This window comes from Engystomops pustulosus, chromosome 5 (assembly GCF_040894005.1).
Source record: "Engystomops pustulosus chromosome 5, aEngPut4.maternal, whole genome shotgun sequence".
Lineage (NCBI taxonomy): Eukaryota > Metazoa > Chordata > Amphibia > Anura > Leptodactylidae > Engystomops > Engystomops pustulosus.
The window spans coordinates 160,828,493-160,843,017 of NC_092415.1; the positions used below are offsets into that span (position 1 = coordinate 160,828,493).

The 14,525-nt window shown below is 38.0% G+C and overlaps 1 protein-coding gene across 5 annotated transcripts in view; it reads right to left on the reverse strand.

The window, feature by feature from the left end:
* The window catches only part of RARB (retinoic acid receptor beta), a 474,419-nt gene that overhangs the window by 107,985 nt on the left and 351,909 nt on the right, over window positions 1–14,525 (reverse strand). Inside the window, exon 1 of one of the 5 annotated variants that reach the window (XM_072153617.1) lies at window positions 10,375–11,103. The exons of the other annotated variants lie outside the window; for them this stretch is intronic. Within the exon in view, the coding sequence (XP_072009718.1) occupies window positions 10,375–10,537 (163 nt within the window). The 5' untranslated portion in view covers window positions 10,538–11,103. Of the gene's footprint in view, window positions 1–10,374; window positions 11,104–14,525 lie in introns of those variants that run through there. 5 annotated transcript variants of the gene reach the window in all.

Here is a 14,525-nt window from a genome sequence, read left to right on the forward strand (position 1 = left end):
GAAAAATGTGTTGCAAGCCATCTTGGACAGCAGCTCTATGCTTCCAGCAGCTCCATGCTTCCTACAAAAGGTCAAGAAGTATCACAGCCTAAAATCAGCTGATAACCTGTATATTCTTCTAACATAAGAAACAAGACTAAAGCCAACTATAACGGAAAACTAAATAAAGAAAATCTGTCACAATGTAAAACCACCCTGAACTATAATGTGTGGACAGCTGAAGCGACATGGATGTCATCATTATGCCTCTTCCCACTTTCACTCTCCTGCACTAGGCCAGCGACTTATCAATGCTGGGATATGGTAAAACATCACCCAGAGTCCTTAGTTCAGAGATCTAGTACAGCGCACTCCTAGATGCTTCACACTAAATAGACTCTTTGACTCACTACAAGTGAGCTCAGATACAATGGGGGTCATTTACTAAGAGCCCGATTCGCGTTTTCCCGACATGTTACCCAAATATTTCCGATTTGCGCAGATTTTCCCTGAATCGCCCCGGGATTTTGGCGCATCGGCGCTGGCATGCATACAAACAGAAATCAGGGGCGTGGCCGTCAGAAAACCCGACAGATGGCCATACTTACATGCACGGCCATACTTACATGCACCACGATGAAGACGATGAACTCCGGGGCACCTCGGTGGACTTCGGCGCAGCAGCGACACCTGGTGGACATCGGGCGCAGGACATTCATGAATCGCCGGAAGACCCGAACGCTCGTCGGAGAAGCCGCCACAGGAACGCGAATGGACCGGGTAAGTAAATGTGCCCCAATAACTCCAGCTTTGGAATCTGTATGTCTTCAGTTGCCTGTGCATTATAGTAGCTTAGAGATGTTCTTCACAGTGACAGATTACGGAATTGCTTCAGATTAATAATATAGTGAACATATATAGGTGTAATCATCAGTGCAATCTAATCAAAAATCCAAATATGGTTGTGATCATTTGGAACATGAATAAAGTTTGTAAGTCAAAATACGTAGGTCTGGAGAGACTTGTGTTTGCGTACATGATGGGCACCCTTGTTTTGACATGACTGGAGCAAAAAGGGTGCTTTTATCCTATGAATACTGGAGAGATGGATAATGTTTTTTTTTTACATGATCATTTGGATTGGTACCAGTTTTTCCATGATAATGGTTACCTATCCTGAGGATATGTAACAATTAAAACAGAGAGGGCAGTCGGAAGTCCAGCTACATTCTCTGAGTAGTAGCCAATGCTGGAAACTGCAACTCAGCTTCAATTTATCACCTGATACAGTTATCAGAGTGGCCTATTACAGAGAGAGAGAGCTGGACCTCCGTTTCATATCTCAGATATCGTTCAAGCACTTGGTGGCTACTGGAGTCAGTTGATCGGTAAGGGTCCTAAGTCTCAGACCCCCCACTTATATTTATGACCTGTCCTATAAAAAGGTCAATCAATATCATTATCCTGGAAAACACCTTTAAAGAAACCAATTTAGTGGCAGAACATTAGCATACATTATTGCAATATATTTTATCTATCGTTACTCCGGCTCAAATGGATGTTTATATTAGGTCAAACACAGAGAAATTGCCAAGAAAAATGCTGTAAATATATCACAACATAATCCTAATGAGGGAAATAGGGAGTTGAGAAGTTTCTTTGCAAGTTGCTCAAGATTTTATTAGGTTCTGCTGAAGGGACCTTAAGAACAATAGAACCACAGAGTAGAAACAGAATTATCTCTTTGCAGGAATTTGTTCCAGCTTGTAATGGATATCTTCTGTCTGATTGGATTACATTTTCCATGTGTGCACATCTAGAAGGCTATGATGTCCTGAATGTTCCATGTGGACCAAACAATTGATCCACCATGTTACAGACTGAGATGTTTCAGATATTTTCTATACATATACGTACATATCTATCTAAATTAAAAGTAGATTTATGATATATGAGATAGACGGACAGAAAGAGGAAAGGTAGATTTAGTAAATGAAGATTTAAGGCAATTCAGGCTAGGAATGGCTGACTACAAAGAATTCAGGGTAAGACTGCCAGGTAGGGAATGAAGCCGCTAAATATTACACGTGCCAATTAATTTCATGCCAGCTGCACTGTATGATACTAATTGATCTATGGACTGCCTTGAAAATAATGTCCATTTACATGGGCAATTAGTGCAGCTATTGCATGGTTCGATAACACTATAATAACCCTTTGTACTCCACACCAAATTACTATACACCTGAGCCATATTAGCTAAAAATTAGTCTTTTGATACCTATACTTAAATGATAATAAAAATTTAAATGAATTAGTGAGTAGATCTTGGTCTAAAATAATGCCTTTCCTCCATTACCGAAACCTGCTGCCTGCCGTAAAGTTGACTGAAACCCATGACATCACCTGACAATTTACATAAGATGTAGACAAGGGCTACCTAGACAGCCCTTATTAATACACCCTTTCTGGACAGGAGATGGACATCAATGAGAAGCCCCCGGCAAAATACAGACAGTCCCCTACTTAAGAACACCCGACTTACAGACGACCCCTAGTTACAGACGCGCTTGAGAAAGATTCATTGTGAATCGAAAGGTCATGGTTTTTTATGCCTGTTATGTGAATAAAGCCTTCATTTTGGAAATTTACTCTTTGGGTGCTGTGGCCTCCTCCATCGATATTCCTTACTCCAGGTTTGTGCACCAGAACCTTTAGCTGTGAGCACCATTGCTGTCTTTCATTCCCTTTTTAGATGGATCCCTCTGTCCACTGTGACCTCTGGTGAAGTCTCTGGATGCTTTCCTATAGTCCCAGACTGCAATGATCAGCTGTAAGGTGTCTGTTATGAAGCTTTATTGATAATCCTTGGTCCAATTACAGCAAAACATTCTGAGACTCCAATTGTCACTGAGGCAAAAAAAAAATTTTGTCTGGATATACAATGACAAAATGTACAGTTTCGACTTACATACAAACTCAACTTAAGAACAAACCTATGGAGCTTGGCTTGTTGTGTTTGGCCACAACAAACACTAACACCTATCTACAGATTATAAGGGTACCTTTCTCATGACCAGAGTTCCATTCTATCCCATGGATAGGGGATAACATCCAAACTTGGTACAACCAAGTACATCCATCACCAGGATCAAGGATTGGAAACCAAGCACACTGACATCATGATGTGCCCCCCCCTCTAGTAGTTTATACTCTTCTTTTAGCTTCTTATGCCCTTGTTTTAACAAAACAAGGCTTTTAAATTTATGCAAATAAGCTTCAGGGTCTCTGGGCTCCATATGTGTTAATGGAGCCTGGAGCCCCTTAGGCTCATTTGCATATTTTTTAAACCCTTTTTTTTCCTTAAAACAAGGGCACAAAGCTTAAAGTATAGCGGATCCTGCCAGAGGGGGCACACACCAGTATGTCAGTGTGCTTGGTTTACAATTCTTGACATTGGTGGTAGATGTCCTTTAAGTGTTAATGCTCCCTTTGAGTCTTAGACCCTTATTTTGGAGTCATTTGGATAGAGTACAGGCCACATATCCATCCTGCCACCTAATTCAATGTCCTTGGACAGAAGGAGACAGCCAAGAACTGTACTCAGATCTCAGTTAGACCTTGATAAAGACACTGTTGTGTCGAAACGCGTCGGTCTGTGACGCCGCCTGTGATGTCCTGTATGGAGGTTTTTAATCCTTGAACAATAAAGAATATCCTTTTACCTCTCCACCTTTTTGTGCTGGACTTATGGCTATATGCCTTTGTTTGCCAGATCTCAGTTAGGCCCATGGACTTTGACTGGAGTGAAAAGATGAATGTGTGACCACTACTGAAATCTGATGAAAATTTCCCTTACATGGCTTTTTTAGTCTGTTCCAGTGATTAAGGGGTTACGTTACTGTGAGTGTGAACATATTACAGACGAGATGTATTGTGCATCAGATCTTCTTAAACTTAACTATAGTTTTCGGAATGGTCACAACCATTCTGTCTATGAAGAATGTAACAGAAACTGTAACAGGAATCACATCTATCATATGTAATATACTCATAGGAATGGCGGTACATTAAGTTTTGCTTCACTTTGTTGACAGCATACAAAAGAGAACATGCCAAAACCCAAATAGAGAAGTGTTTAGAGTGGATATACAGGCATTCCTATTGTTTGCAAAGATAAGCGGGGCCCCAGCGAACAATTAGACCTTTCAATAAATAATCTGTAAGCACATTCCTTTGATTTACTGTTATTTGATACAGCAGTTAGTTTCAATGGGGCAGTTAATATTGATCATGTTAAGCACTGCACACAAACATGAAGCACTTCAAGAACTCTATGGATTATTGCTCTTTATTCTGTCCGTCTTTCAGGTTACTAGTAATGGCTGGGAAATTTAAAGTCAATAACATCAATTAGTATTATATGCCCTTCAAAGAAATGCCCCAGCTTAATAGCACCCGCCTCCCATGCTCCTGAATTACTTGTAGAAAACTCTACAAGTCTCAATACTTGTACTTTTGTAGTAGGCAGCTCATAAAACGTTCTTCATCTATCGTTGTATTAGTACATACGGGTCCACCATATACACAACATAATAAATGTATGTCATAAGGAGAAGGAACAGACTGACTCTAAGTGGCGGCATTACACCATACAAACTACCTGAAGACAATAAAACTCTGGTGGATGTTAAAAGTCTGATCGTTACTAACATCATTTAACATTTTGATGTTAAGTACTATCATAGCATGCCAATAAGCTTGTGGCACCATGCCAAACACACAATGAGCTCAACCCAAACTGAGACCTTGTCATTTTGGAAGACACTGAATGACTTGTGTTTGCCAATCCATTAGGCAGAAAAAATAGCAACATTTGTATTAATTCAATTTGTGTATAATATATAAAGAAGAATAGAAGTAATTTAAATTAGCATTTAAAATAAAAATAATAAAATACCTGATGCTCCCAACATACAACATTACAAGTACAGTAACTGATAATACAGTATAAGAGGAACCAAAAAACACAACCAAAATAGTTAACCTTCAGTACAGGTAGCTTAGAGAATGTTATATGAAGATGACTTCTTCTGACTTCTTCTAGCCTAATATGCATTATCTTTTAGGTCATTTTTGAGTTTGCAAAACAATCATAAACATAAATATTATTCCTAGATTACAACGGCTAAATTTTGGCCACCTTGAGCATCGATGTAACCTTGCCATATCACACACTGCCATATGGAGAATCCCGGAGATCAGGGTGGTCCCACACAGTGCAGGCAATTTTCCAGGACCATTTGGTCCACAGGATGCTAATACAGTTTTAAGATATGAAGAAGCAAGGAGCAATAGACTGCCTGCGCTGCTATCACTTGTGCATAAGGAGGGCAAGGTCCAGAAATGCCAATGCATGGATTCAGTAAGGTATCAGCTTAAAGGAGAAAAATGACAGAACTTAGTATTTTTTCAGGGATGCACTGCTTTTACGGTACTTCCCTCGAGGTAATATTTGTATTGTCAGGATACCGGTAGCCTCTTAACTAAAAACATGGCGGCATCATTAGAATGAATCATAGGCTGGTCGCAGTGTGTGGTTCACATAACAATATGGACAGTGACTATATCAGTATCACTATTGGCTAGTTTGGCAGTACATATACATTTTGAATAACCACATGTGCCTATTGACCAATCTAGACTATCATGACATCGGGAATGTCCCCATGTTATGCGATGTGATAAAAAGATAGTTTCCCCCACAACCACGTATTTCTGGAAAAGATGAGACCAGGACACGATCTCTTTACTGTTAAATGAACTCCGTTTCGACAAACATAATAAAATAATTATATTTGCCTTCAAGAATTTCTCTAGGAACACACAGAAATATGAGCCTAGATTAAAACATCAGGAACAAAATTTTCTCTTGGATTCATTTCAATTTCAGTTAATTATAGCCCCCAGCTTTATAGCAGTCCAGGCTCTAGTCTTTTGAAGCCCAAAATGGCCTCCAGAAAAGCGGCTTTTCACATGTGCGGACTTTGATGAAAAAGTAAAGGTGATTCGGCTTGCAGTTTTAATGGTTTAATTTAACAAGTGAATGTAATAAAGAACTGTCTCCACGTACAAGCAAAGAAACCTTAAAAGGGGGGAGCTGAGATGTTAAATGGGACATGCAGCACAAGCAGATTTAGGAAGTGTGGCTTTCTTGTAGAGGACATAGCACCTGGAGGTCAGTTCTTGTTGGACTTTTTAATAAAAGAGCACATATTTCTCATTTTAATAATTTCACAGCTCGTCTCATGTAACAAGGGGAACCTCCTTGGCACCCTTACAAACTCCTCTTAACCTTTTATTATAAAATTCAGCTCTCTTGTGCAACGGTGCTGCTTGTTCAAAGGCTTTCCTACAGAGGACACATTATTATTAATGTTCTGAAATTTCACTTTGGTCCTGGCAACCAAAGACTGTGATATCGCTGGTTAAAAAAAAAAAAAATTGAATGATTAAGGTGAATCTTCAAAATCTATGACATTGCAATATGTTTCATAGTACAGACAGCTAATCCTGGAGCAGCAAATGTAAACCCTTTTGTCAACTATATAATGGAACAATTAAAATGTTATACTATTTGATATTGACTTTATGCACTCAATAAATGCCTATGCAGATTCATAAAGTTAAAGTTATATCTGGTTAAATGTAAAATATATCTCAACTAATTTTTTGAAGGCCCCTGTATTAAGTGTAGAACGCCATATATAAAACTCTCCAGTGGTAATGATATCTGTTACGACTGCCAAATTGCAAGACCATAACAACATAATGGGTGCAAGGTATAAAAAATTACTGAAAGGGTTTGTGTATAGGGCAAACTCATAAGAAGTTACTGATTTAATAAGGCTAATCCAGGTCTCGGCTGAGTACAACATTCACCAACTGGGTGGTGGAATAAATTCCAATGTACAAAACATGCAACATTATATTTATTATGCTGCAGACACCGTGCACATGTTGTAATAAAGCATAACACATATTTAATAAAGAAATGATATTGCATGGGGTGTAATTTTTTTTCTTCACTGATTTATACAGTAAAACTTCTTCTAAAAAAATAAAAAAAGCAACTTTCTTCTGCAAATATACTGTGTGTACTAAAAAAGTAGATAGGCAGGAAGAAAGGAAGAACCGTCAATAAAGACTATAGTATAGTAAAACCTTTATATGAGCATATTGAGTAGCATATTGACAAGAATTTTATTATTTCTCACTCTAAATATGAAAAAAATGCACTAAAATCTTAATTTACAAGGCCTTTGTTTCTAACTGCTGTCATTTTGTTTTGTTGCAAGTCCTTCTGTATACACTTCATTCCGTTTATATAAACTTGTGCATCTTTGTCGACTGACACTAGTACCATAACTATATTTTTGTTCAGTGTAAAGTCTAATTTAATAAAAAGTAATGTTCATACAAATCTTATAAAGATTTTTAACTGGACTGAAAAATGTTTTACATTTTATTTATAATTTGGAGTTAGGCAATCACTATAACATCTGCATTCAGGATTAGGTGGTGTCTTTGGGACAAAATGTAAAATAACTGTACTAGAATAAAACCGTAAATACAAATATGATGCAATGAATAAAAATGAACATAAGATGTAATGAATAAAAATTTTACCAAGCTGCAGTATTATTTTACAGACTATTATACAACCTAATAAGGACAATAATTTATCAAAACTGAAATGTGTTTTGCCAAATCTACCATGTTAAAGATATACATACATAGATAGTCCTTGGCAAGTCAAATTTCAGGAGGATTTTTCCCCTGTCATCTAAGCTATTGTAAAAATCAATGGAGTGGGCAGGGCAAGTCTTTTTCAATGGGGGTTGTATGGATGGAGAACCACGAGGAGGAGAAAAAAAAAAACAGAGGATGATGATAATAATAATATAAAAAGCTATAGAACAGCTCAAAGAGATGTTATGTCTTCTAACCCTCTTCAAATAAATTCTACCCGCTAGTACAGTTCTTAAATCCCAGAACCACCTATTGTTATGAGGGGAAAAAAAAGCAAAATGGCACCATAAAGGATGCAGTCTCCTTTCAAAATAATGGCGTGATCGATGATGGCCACAGCCTTAACATAACTGAGCACAAAACACCCAACCATTATTTTGACGCTACAAGAAATAACTACACATATAAATCTCTGCTTTGCAGCATAGTAAAAAATGTAGAAGATAACTGTGCTGAGTGTAATATACCTCTTAAAAGCTAAGCTCTAGTACTTAAAGTTTACTTTAAATTCCAGCTACAAAAAGCTATGTGTTTCTATTCTCTACTTCTTGCTTTATGTTGTAAAATAAATACTTCAATAATTCAGTGCGGTAAAGCAAAATATATAGGTACTGGCTCTTATCTATCTAACATGGGTTTTAGACACAAAAACAGGTATGACATACAAAACAAAAATCATCTGAACGTAGAAAAAATTAAAAATAAACACTTATTTCATTTGCCAATTTTATTATATATATTAAAAAACATGCAAGGAAAGCACAACAATACCTGGACTTTACATAAAAAGCACAGCTTGTATTTATTATCCATTTGTACATCCTCAATAGCTACTTTAAGACTTTACTTTGTTTCATTACTATTTCTAATGATTATTGTACTATATTTAGAGTCAATTATATAAATTATATATATAAATATAGCACGTTTTGATCATCCGGCTCCTTTTTTCCTTTAGATATGAATCTAATACTTGGATTTTATCCAACACGGATTGCACAAGCCAGGAAAAAATCTGTTTATATACTCTTTCACGAAAGCACTAGAAAATAATTTATGTAGAGGCCAGATTTATAAAACATTGAGGGAGTGGTGTGGAGGGGGAGGCTATGAACACATTGAAATACAATCATACATTAGAAAGGTAGTTTGATTGTGTACTTAAGCTTTGAAAGCTTCCCTGGATGTGGTATTAGCAACTTTACTTAGGACTGAACCTGAACTATGGTCTGCTATCAGCAGCCTTCTGGCATCGTGTAAACTAGTGATATGTTTGACACTTTCACTGTTTCTACAAACACGTCTATGTTTACTCCAGAGATTAGGACTCCAGAGATGACATAATCTCAGATTAAAAAGTGATATATAAATACATAGTTATGTATAAAAAGTTTTAGAGGTAGAGTTAAGTAAAAAAAATAAACATATGAAACATGAACATTTGCCTTCTTTCTGTTTCTAAACTTTGTTTACATCAAGGGAAGCACCAAAAAAGTTGTAAAAGTGCATTCTTTTGAATTTGACCAAGTAAATAATGGACCTGGCACATCTTACATAGGGGATTATATTATCACTGCTCATTTTTTAATTAGGATATGCAATTTTATTTAAATAATACAATCAGGGAGAAGGTACACGTCACATAGATGTGCTCCCTCGTAAAGCAAAGAGTAACAACATATTTAAAGGAGCAATCTACAATCAAGGTGTCGAAGGCTGTGTTAGAACCAAAGTGATAAATAGCTCAGCAATTTATCTAAATCAGTGTCAGTGGAAAGCAGCATCCTGCAGGCACTTTGGGGCAGTGAAAGGCTTGTGCATTCTGGTGCCTTTGGTCATTTCTCAAAGTTGAAGCCAAAGTGCTAAAGCAGCCCTACTACTGTTTACAATATATGTGCTCACCGGCACCATGTCAAGATCAGATAACAGGACTTTACAGACCACAAGCAAAGAGATCTCCTCCTTCACAAACCTCCTACTGTAAATGTCCTAACCACTGCCTGTAACTTGGGGCTAGGCTATAATTAATGGCTAAACACTGAAGTGTCCCAGGGACAGGCTTATTTAGCAGGAGCAGAAACTTTTAAGTCAGAGCAAAGCAAATTCAAAGGTGCTAAGGTCAAACTCTATAAGAATTATGGCCCTGAAGACAACCAAAGTTTTAGCAATGACAACAGAAACACTTGCGACTATGCAAATCATATTCACATGTAGCAACAAAACTAAACCAAAACAATACCAGAAGCAGGGATGTCTTTTTTTTTTACCTCTATAATAATATTGTTTATTATTATGGATGCAATATCATGGGTTCTATAATAGTAAATAGCAACTGAATATCATAATAAATACGGTGTATAATAATAATAATGCGCGTCCATGAATTTCTGGCAAGCGTGAAAATGCTGCATATGTAAAGACATATTTTAAAGATATGTAATAATATACCATAAAATATTCAATGAAAAGAAAGAAGGAGAATATTTTAATGGATGTCCCTCCGAAGTTGAGTTATTTATGGCATGCAGTCAAAAGCAGCGAAGAGAAGAAAATAAAGCCAGACGGGCTGGTAAGTGGACCTACATTGAGCACTGTGCCGGTGTTGGTGCTGCCATTCTGTCTGTGCCAATCCGCTGAAGCATGCTTTAAGAGCTTTTTCCTGGAGCATGCATGAAGACGGGCTCGCAGTGTAGAAATCCAGCATTTGCCCAGGGCTCACAGCTAGCACATCCATACAGTCAAACATGATTTCCCCCCTATACAGGATGCCTGTAAAAGTGCTTTTCCTTTAGGTGCAGAATAAAATGGCATCTAAAAGTACACCCAACTCCATCAAACTCTGCCCCTTTTTTTGGCACGTAGGCTGTTGGTCTATTTCCCAGACCAGAATCATGAATTATGACAGACAACACAGCTAAAAGCCTGTAATTGATCCAAATGATCATTTACTATTTTCCAAGCTTCCCAGCCATTCCAGCAGAGCAGGCGAGGGGGACGGAGAAATCCAAGCTGTCAGCTGCAGGCAAAATGTCTCTAAATTCCTGGAGGTGCTTGCAGCCTTCTGCAGCAGTGAATAAGCTGAACCCGCTCTCCGCTTGTAACTGAGCTCAAAGTGGGTAAAAATAACAACATTTATTTCATCCAGGGCTCAGGTCCCCCCTTCACAAGCGAATAGATCCTTCTGCTTTTGAACAGCTCACTTCCTACTACTTGTGTCACACAAAATGAAAGATTGGATTGCCTAATATATGCGAGTGAACTCTCCATGAACCCTTCCCAGGCTGCTAACCTTCAAATGACCCAAACCAGTCTGACATCACCAACTCCCAGGATTCTCACACAGCTTAAAGACTAGCAGCAGCGCTGTAGAGCGAGCAGAGAGATGCAGCAGGCAGACGCTCGCTTACTCGGCTGCATTATCTGGAGCGAGGATTCTCCATTCGCCTTCTAAACGTAAATACGTTACTAGAAACAGGAAGGGCACAGGAAGATGTACACATCATGTGTGATTCGTGACCCGTCACCAGCTCAATCTAATCTCTCCGCCATCCTGCTCGCTAAAGAGTTAACTCTTTCAATTTTCAACAGAAGATAATTTAAAATTAAAATTAAAATTCGATGTAACTGCCACCGATATTTCAGCGTCTGGGATGCTTGTCTCCTAGCTTTTTCTAGGCACAGTAGCCTGCAAGTGTTAACATGTTTGCAGATAACCCTTAATTCTGATAAAGGGGAGAGGTTGGGGGGTGAGAAGTCACATATGTCAAATTTAATCAGCGCTCTGTGCCGTTTCTCTATTAGGACAATCCGGGGCATGGCGGCAGCAGCTATGGTGTTGATATCACATCACAGTTCGCCTATGAGGCGAGTCTGCATGTATTATTGTATCCCTCATCACCCCCTCCTCCAGCCCCCCATCAGCACAAGAGGCCACTGTTGAGGCATTGAGAAAAGCTGTGTTACACTGACTACATAAGATGGGTGTACTCTAAAAAGTGCTTCTTTCCACTTCAGAAAGCAATTTTATAACACTTAGCCTTGTAATTTACTGGCACTAGATCCTTTACGATATAAATACCTTTCTGGCTCAGCATTACCACTTGATACTGTGATCCCTATGGTTATCCAAGTGTCATCATTAAAACTGCTGTGTGTAGTAATGGCCACTAGAGTAATAACAGTACAGAAAAACTGCACATTATAAATGTTAAATAATGTTAAAGGGTTAAACTCAGAATCAGCTCACATGGTGCTCCATAGGCTCCGAGGACATATGTATAAATCCGAGGCAAAACATGCATAATAAGACGTATTTTTTGGTCTGAGATAAACCACTACTCTGCTATGTATAAAAAACATCCCAATAATAAATATTTTAAATGAATAAATCTTTATTTATATAGTACCATCACATTCTACAGCATTTTACAGAACATGAGGTACATATACAAAAAAATACCATGTTTATTACATGGTTATCACAAGAGCTTACAATTCAAGAGGAAACAGTGGTGGCACGGAGGGTGACAGTACAGTGGTCTAGCTAAGGGATAAAATACAGAAGTATAAAGTTTGGGTTACTGAAAACAGAATGAAAGTTACATTCGTTTGGGGAATGTGATAGGTCTACATATGGATGGATTCACATCTCATTTTGCCTCTCCGAATTAAGATTACATTGGGTGAATTACATCATGTCCTTATGACTGAGACCCAGACATACCCCACTACATGCACTTACAGTGGGGCGTGTCTCTCGGTGACCCCTCCCTCCTCATATGCAGGAGGAGGAGTACACATGGGCAGTAGCTAGTGACTCGGGTAGCCGCTGTTTGGGGTATTTTCCCAGTGATGTCACTGTCCTAATAGTGACATTAGGGATACTCCCTCCTGCTGAGCAACATTTTGCCTCTGCTTAGAATACAATGACCTGCGGTGGGTGAGTACGTCAGGAGCAGGAGTGTATACAAAAGGCGAGGTGTGAACATAGCCTAAAGATGTGGGTGTTTACAGCTCATTTTAAATGTAGGAAATTATGTAATACTTGATGGGATGCTGGGAAAGCATTCCAGAGAATTGGTGCAGTTCTGAGAAGTCCTAGGTATGTGAGTGGGAGGTTTTAATTAAGAGAGAGAATACAGTAGGTTAGGTAGCACAATTAAGCTGAAGCTAAAATATAACACAGAATACGCATTAGATTAAATATTTTTTCTGTGTTTAAGCTCCAAAATAGCATTAATTTGTGATATCTGATAAGAACTCATTATTATATGTGTGTATTTTCAATCCTGGACTAAATCACTAAATCTTGAAGCCAGGTCACATGAACTCATGCTGGACGCCATGTTCTTTCCTCCTACTTGGTAACATGCTGACATAGTACCAGTACTATTCATGTCTGATATGTGACCAAACATGTAAGCACTAAAAGTGATGCCCCATGCCAACAATGATTATTCTATGTCTAAGTGGGACTTTATTATCACATAATAGTAATTTATCCATCCACTGCCATGTATTTTAAAGGCTTGGTTTAAAGAGGTATTCATGTAATACATAGGTTAAATCCAGACAGCTTTGGGTCTTTGAATCACCCGAGGCTGTCATAGTAACTGCACGCCACCCCTCGATAACTTCACAGGTGGCAGCGATCGAATCCAATATGGCGGCACACATGCGCCACCAGAATTTACATGGTTAACACCCGCGATAAGTGCCTGCACAGAGCATGGGTGTTACCAGTGGTATAAAAATAATGGCGTAATGATTTTTCTTAGAAGGATGAAAAAGCTTGGTGGAATTTGCAGTTCTGTCCATCAACAAAGCTAAATAAATAGTGCCAAAATTAAGAGAGAGAGACAAAAATGTCTGATCTGAAAATCTGTATGGGCCCTTTTGGGTGTGGCTTCTTTTACAATGGCAAATAAGAATAGATAAAGCTAGATGTTAGGAATAAATAAAATATGCTGTGCATGTTCATTCAAATTTTTAACCTTTTAAGGGCACAGCCTTTATTCATTAATTTTTTTGCTCCCCACCTTCAAAAATCTATAACTTTTTCATTTTGTTGTGTACAGAGCTGTGTGAGGGCTTTTTTTCTGCGTAACAAATTTTACTTCTCTGTGACGTTATTTTTTACTTCATGCCCTGTACAGAGAATCTGGAAAAAAAATTTCAAATGTTGTGAAATTGGTGAAAATACCCATTTGCTTACCTTTCTTGTGGCCTCAGTTTTTATGACTTTCACTGTGCGCTTCAAATAATATATCTACTTTATTTAATGGTTCGGTAAAATCACAGTGATACCAAATTTATACAGGTTTTAATGTGTTTTAATACATTTTCACAAATGAAAACAATGTATACGGAAAAAAATTGTTTTGCCATCTTCTGACGCTAATAACTTTTTCATACTATGGTGTACGGAGCTGTGGGAGGTGTTGACATTTTCATTGCTCCCCCCCCCCCCCTTTTTGAGGACTGTGCAACCTTCTGATTACTTTTTATTTCTATATTATGTAAAATGGTGTAAAAGTCACGTTTTGTACATTTGTTCACTTTTTTCGTTATGTGGTTTACGGCCAGCAATTACTGTTTATATATTTTTATAGATCGTGCATTTTGGGATGCGGCGATTCAGATTTTTACAGTTTATTTAGTATTAAGATCTGTTCAATGGAAAGAGGGGTGATTTGAATTTTGAATGTTTTATAATTTTTGTAACTTTATTTTTC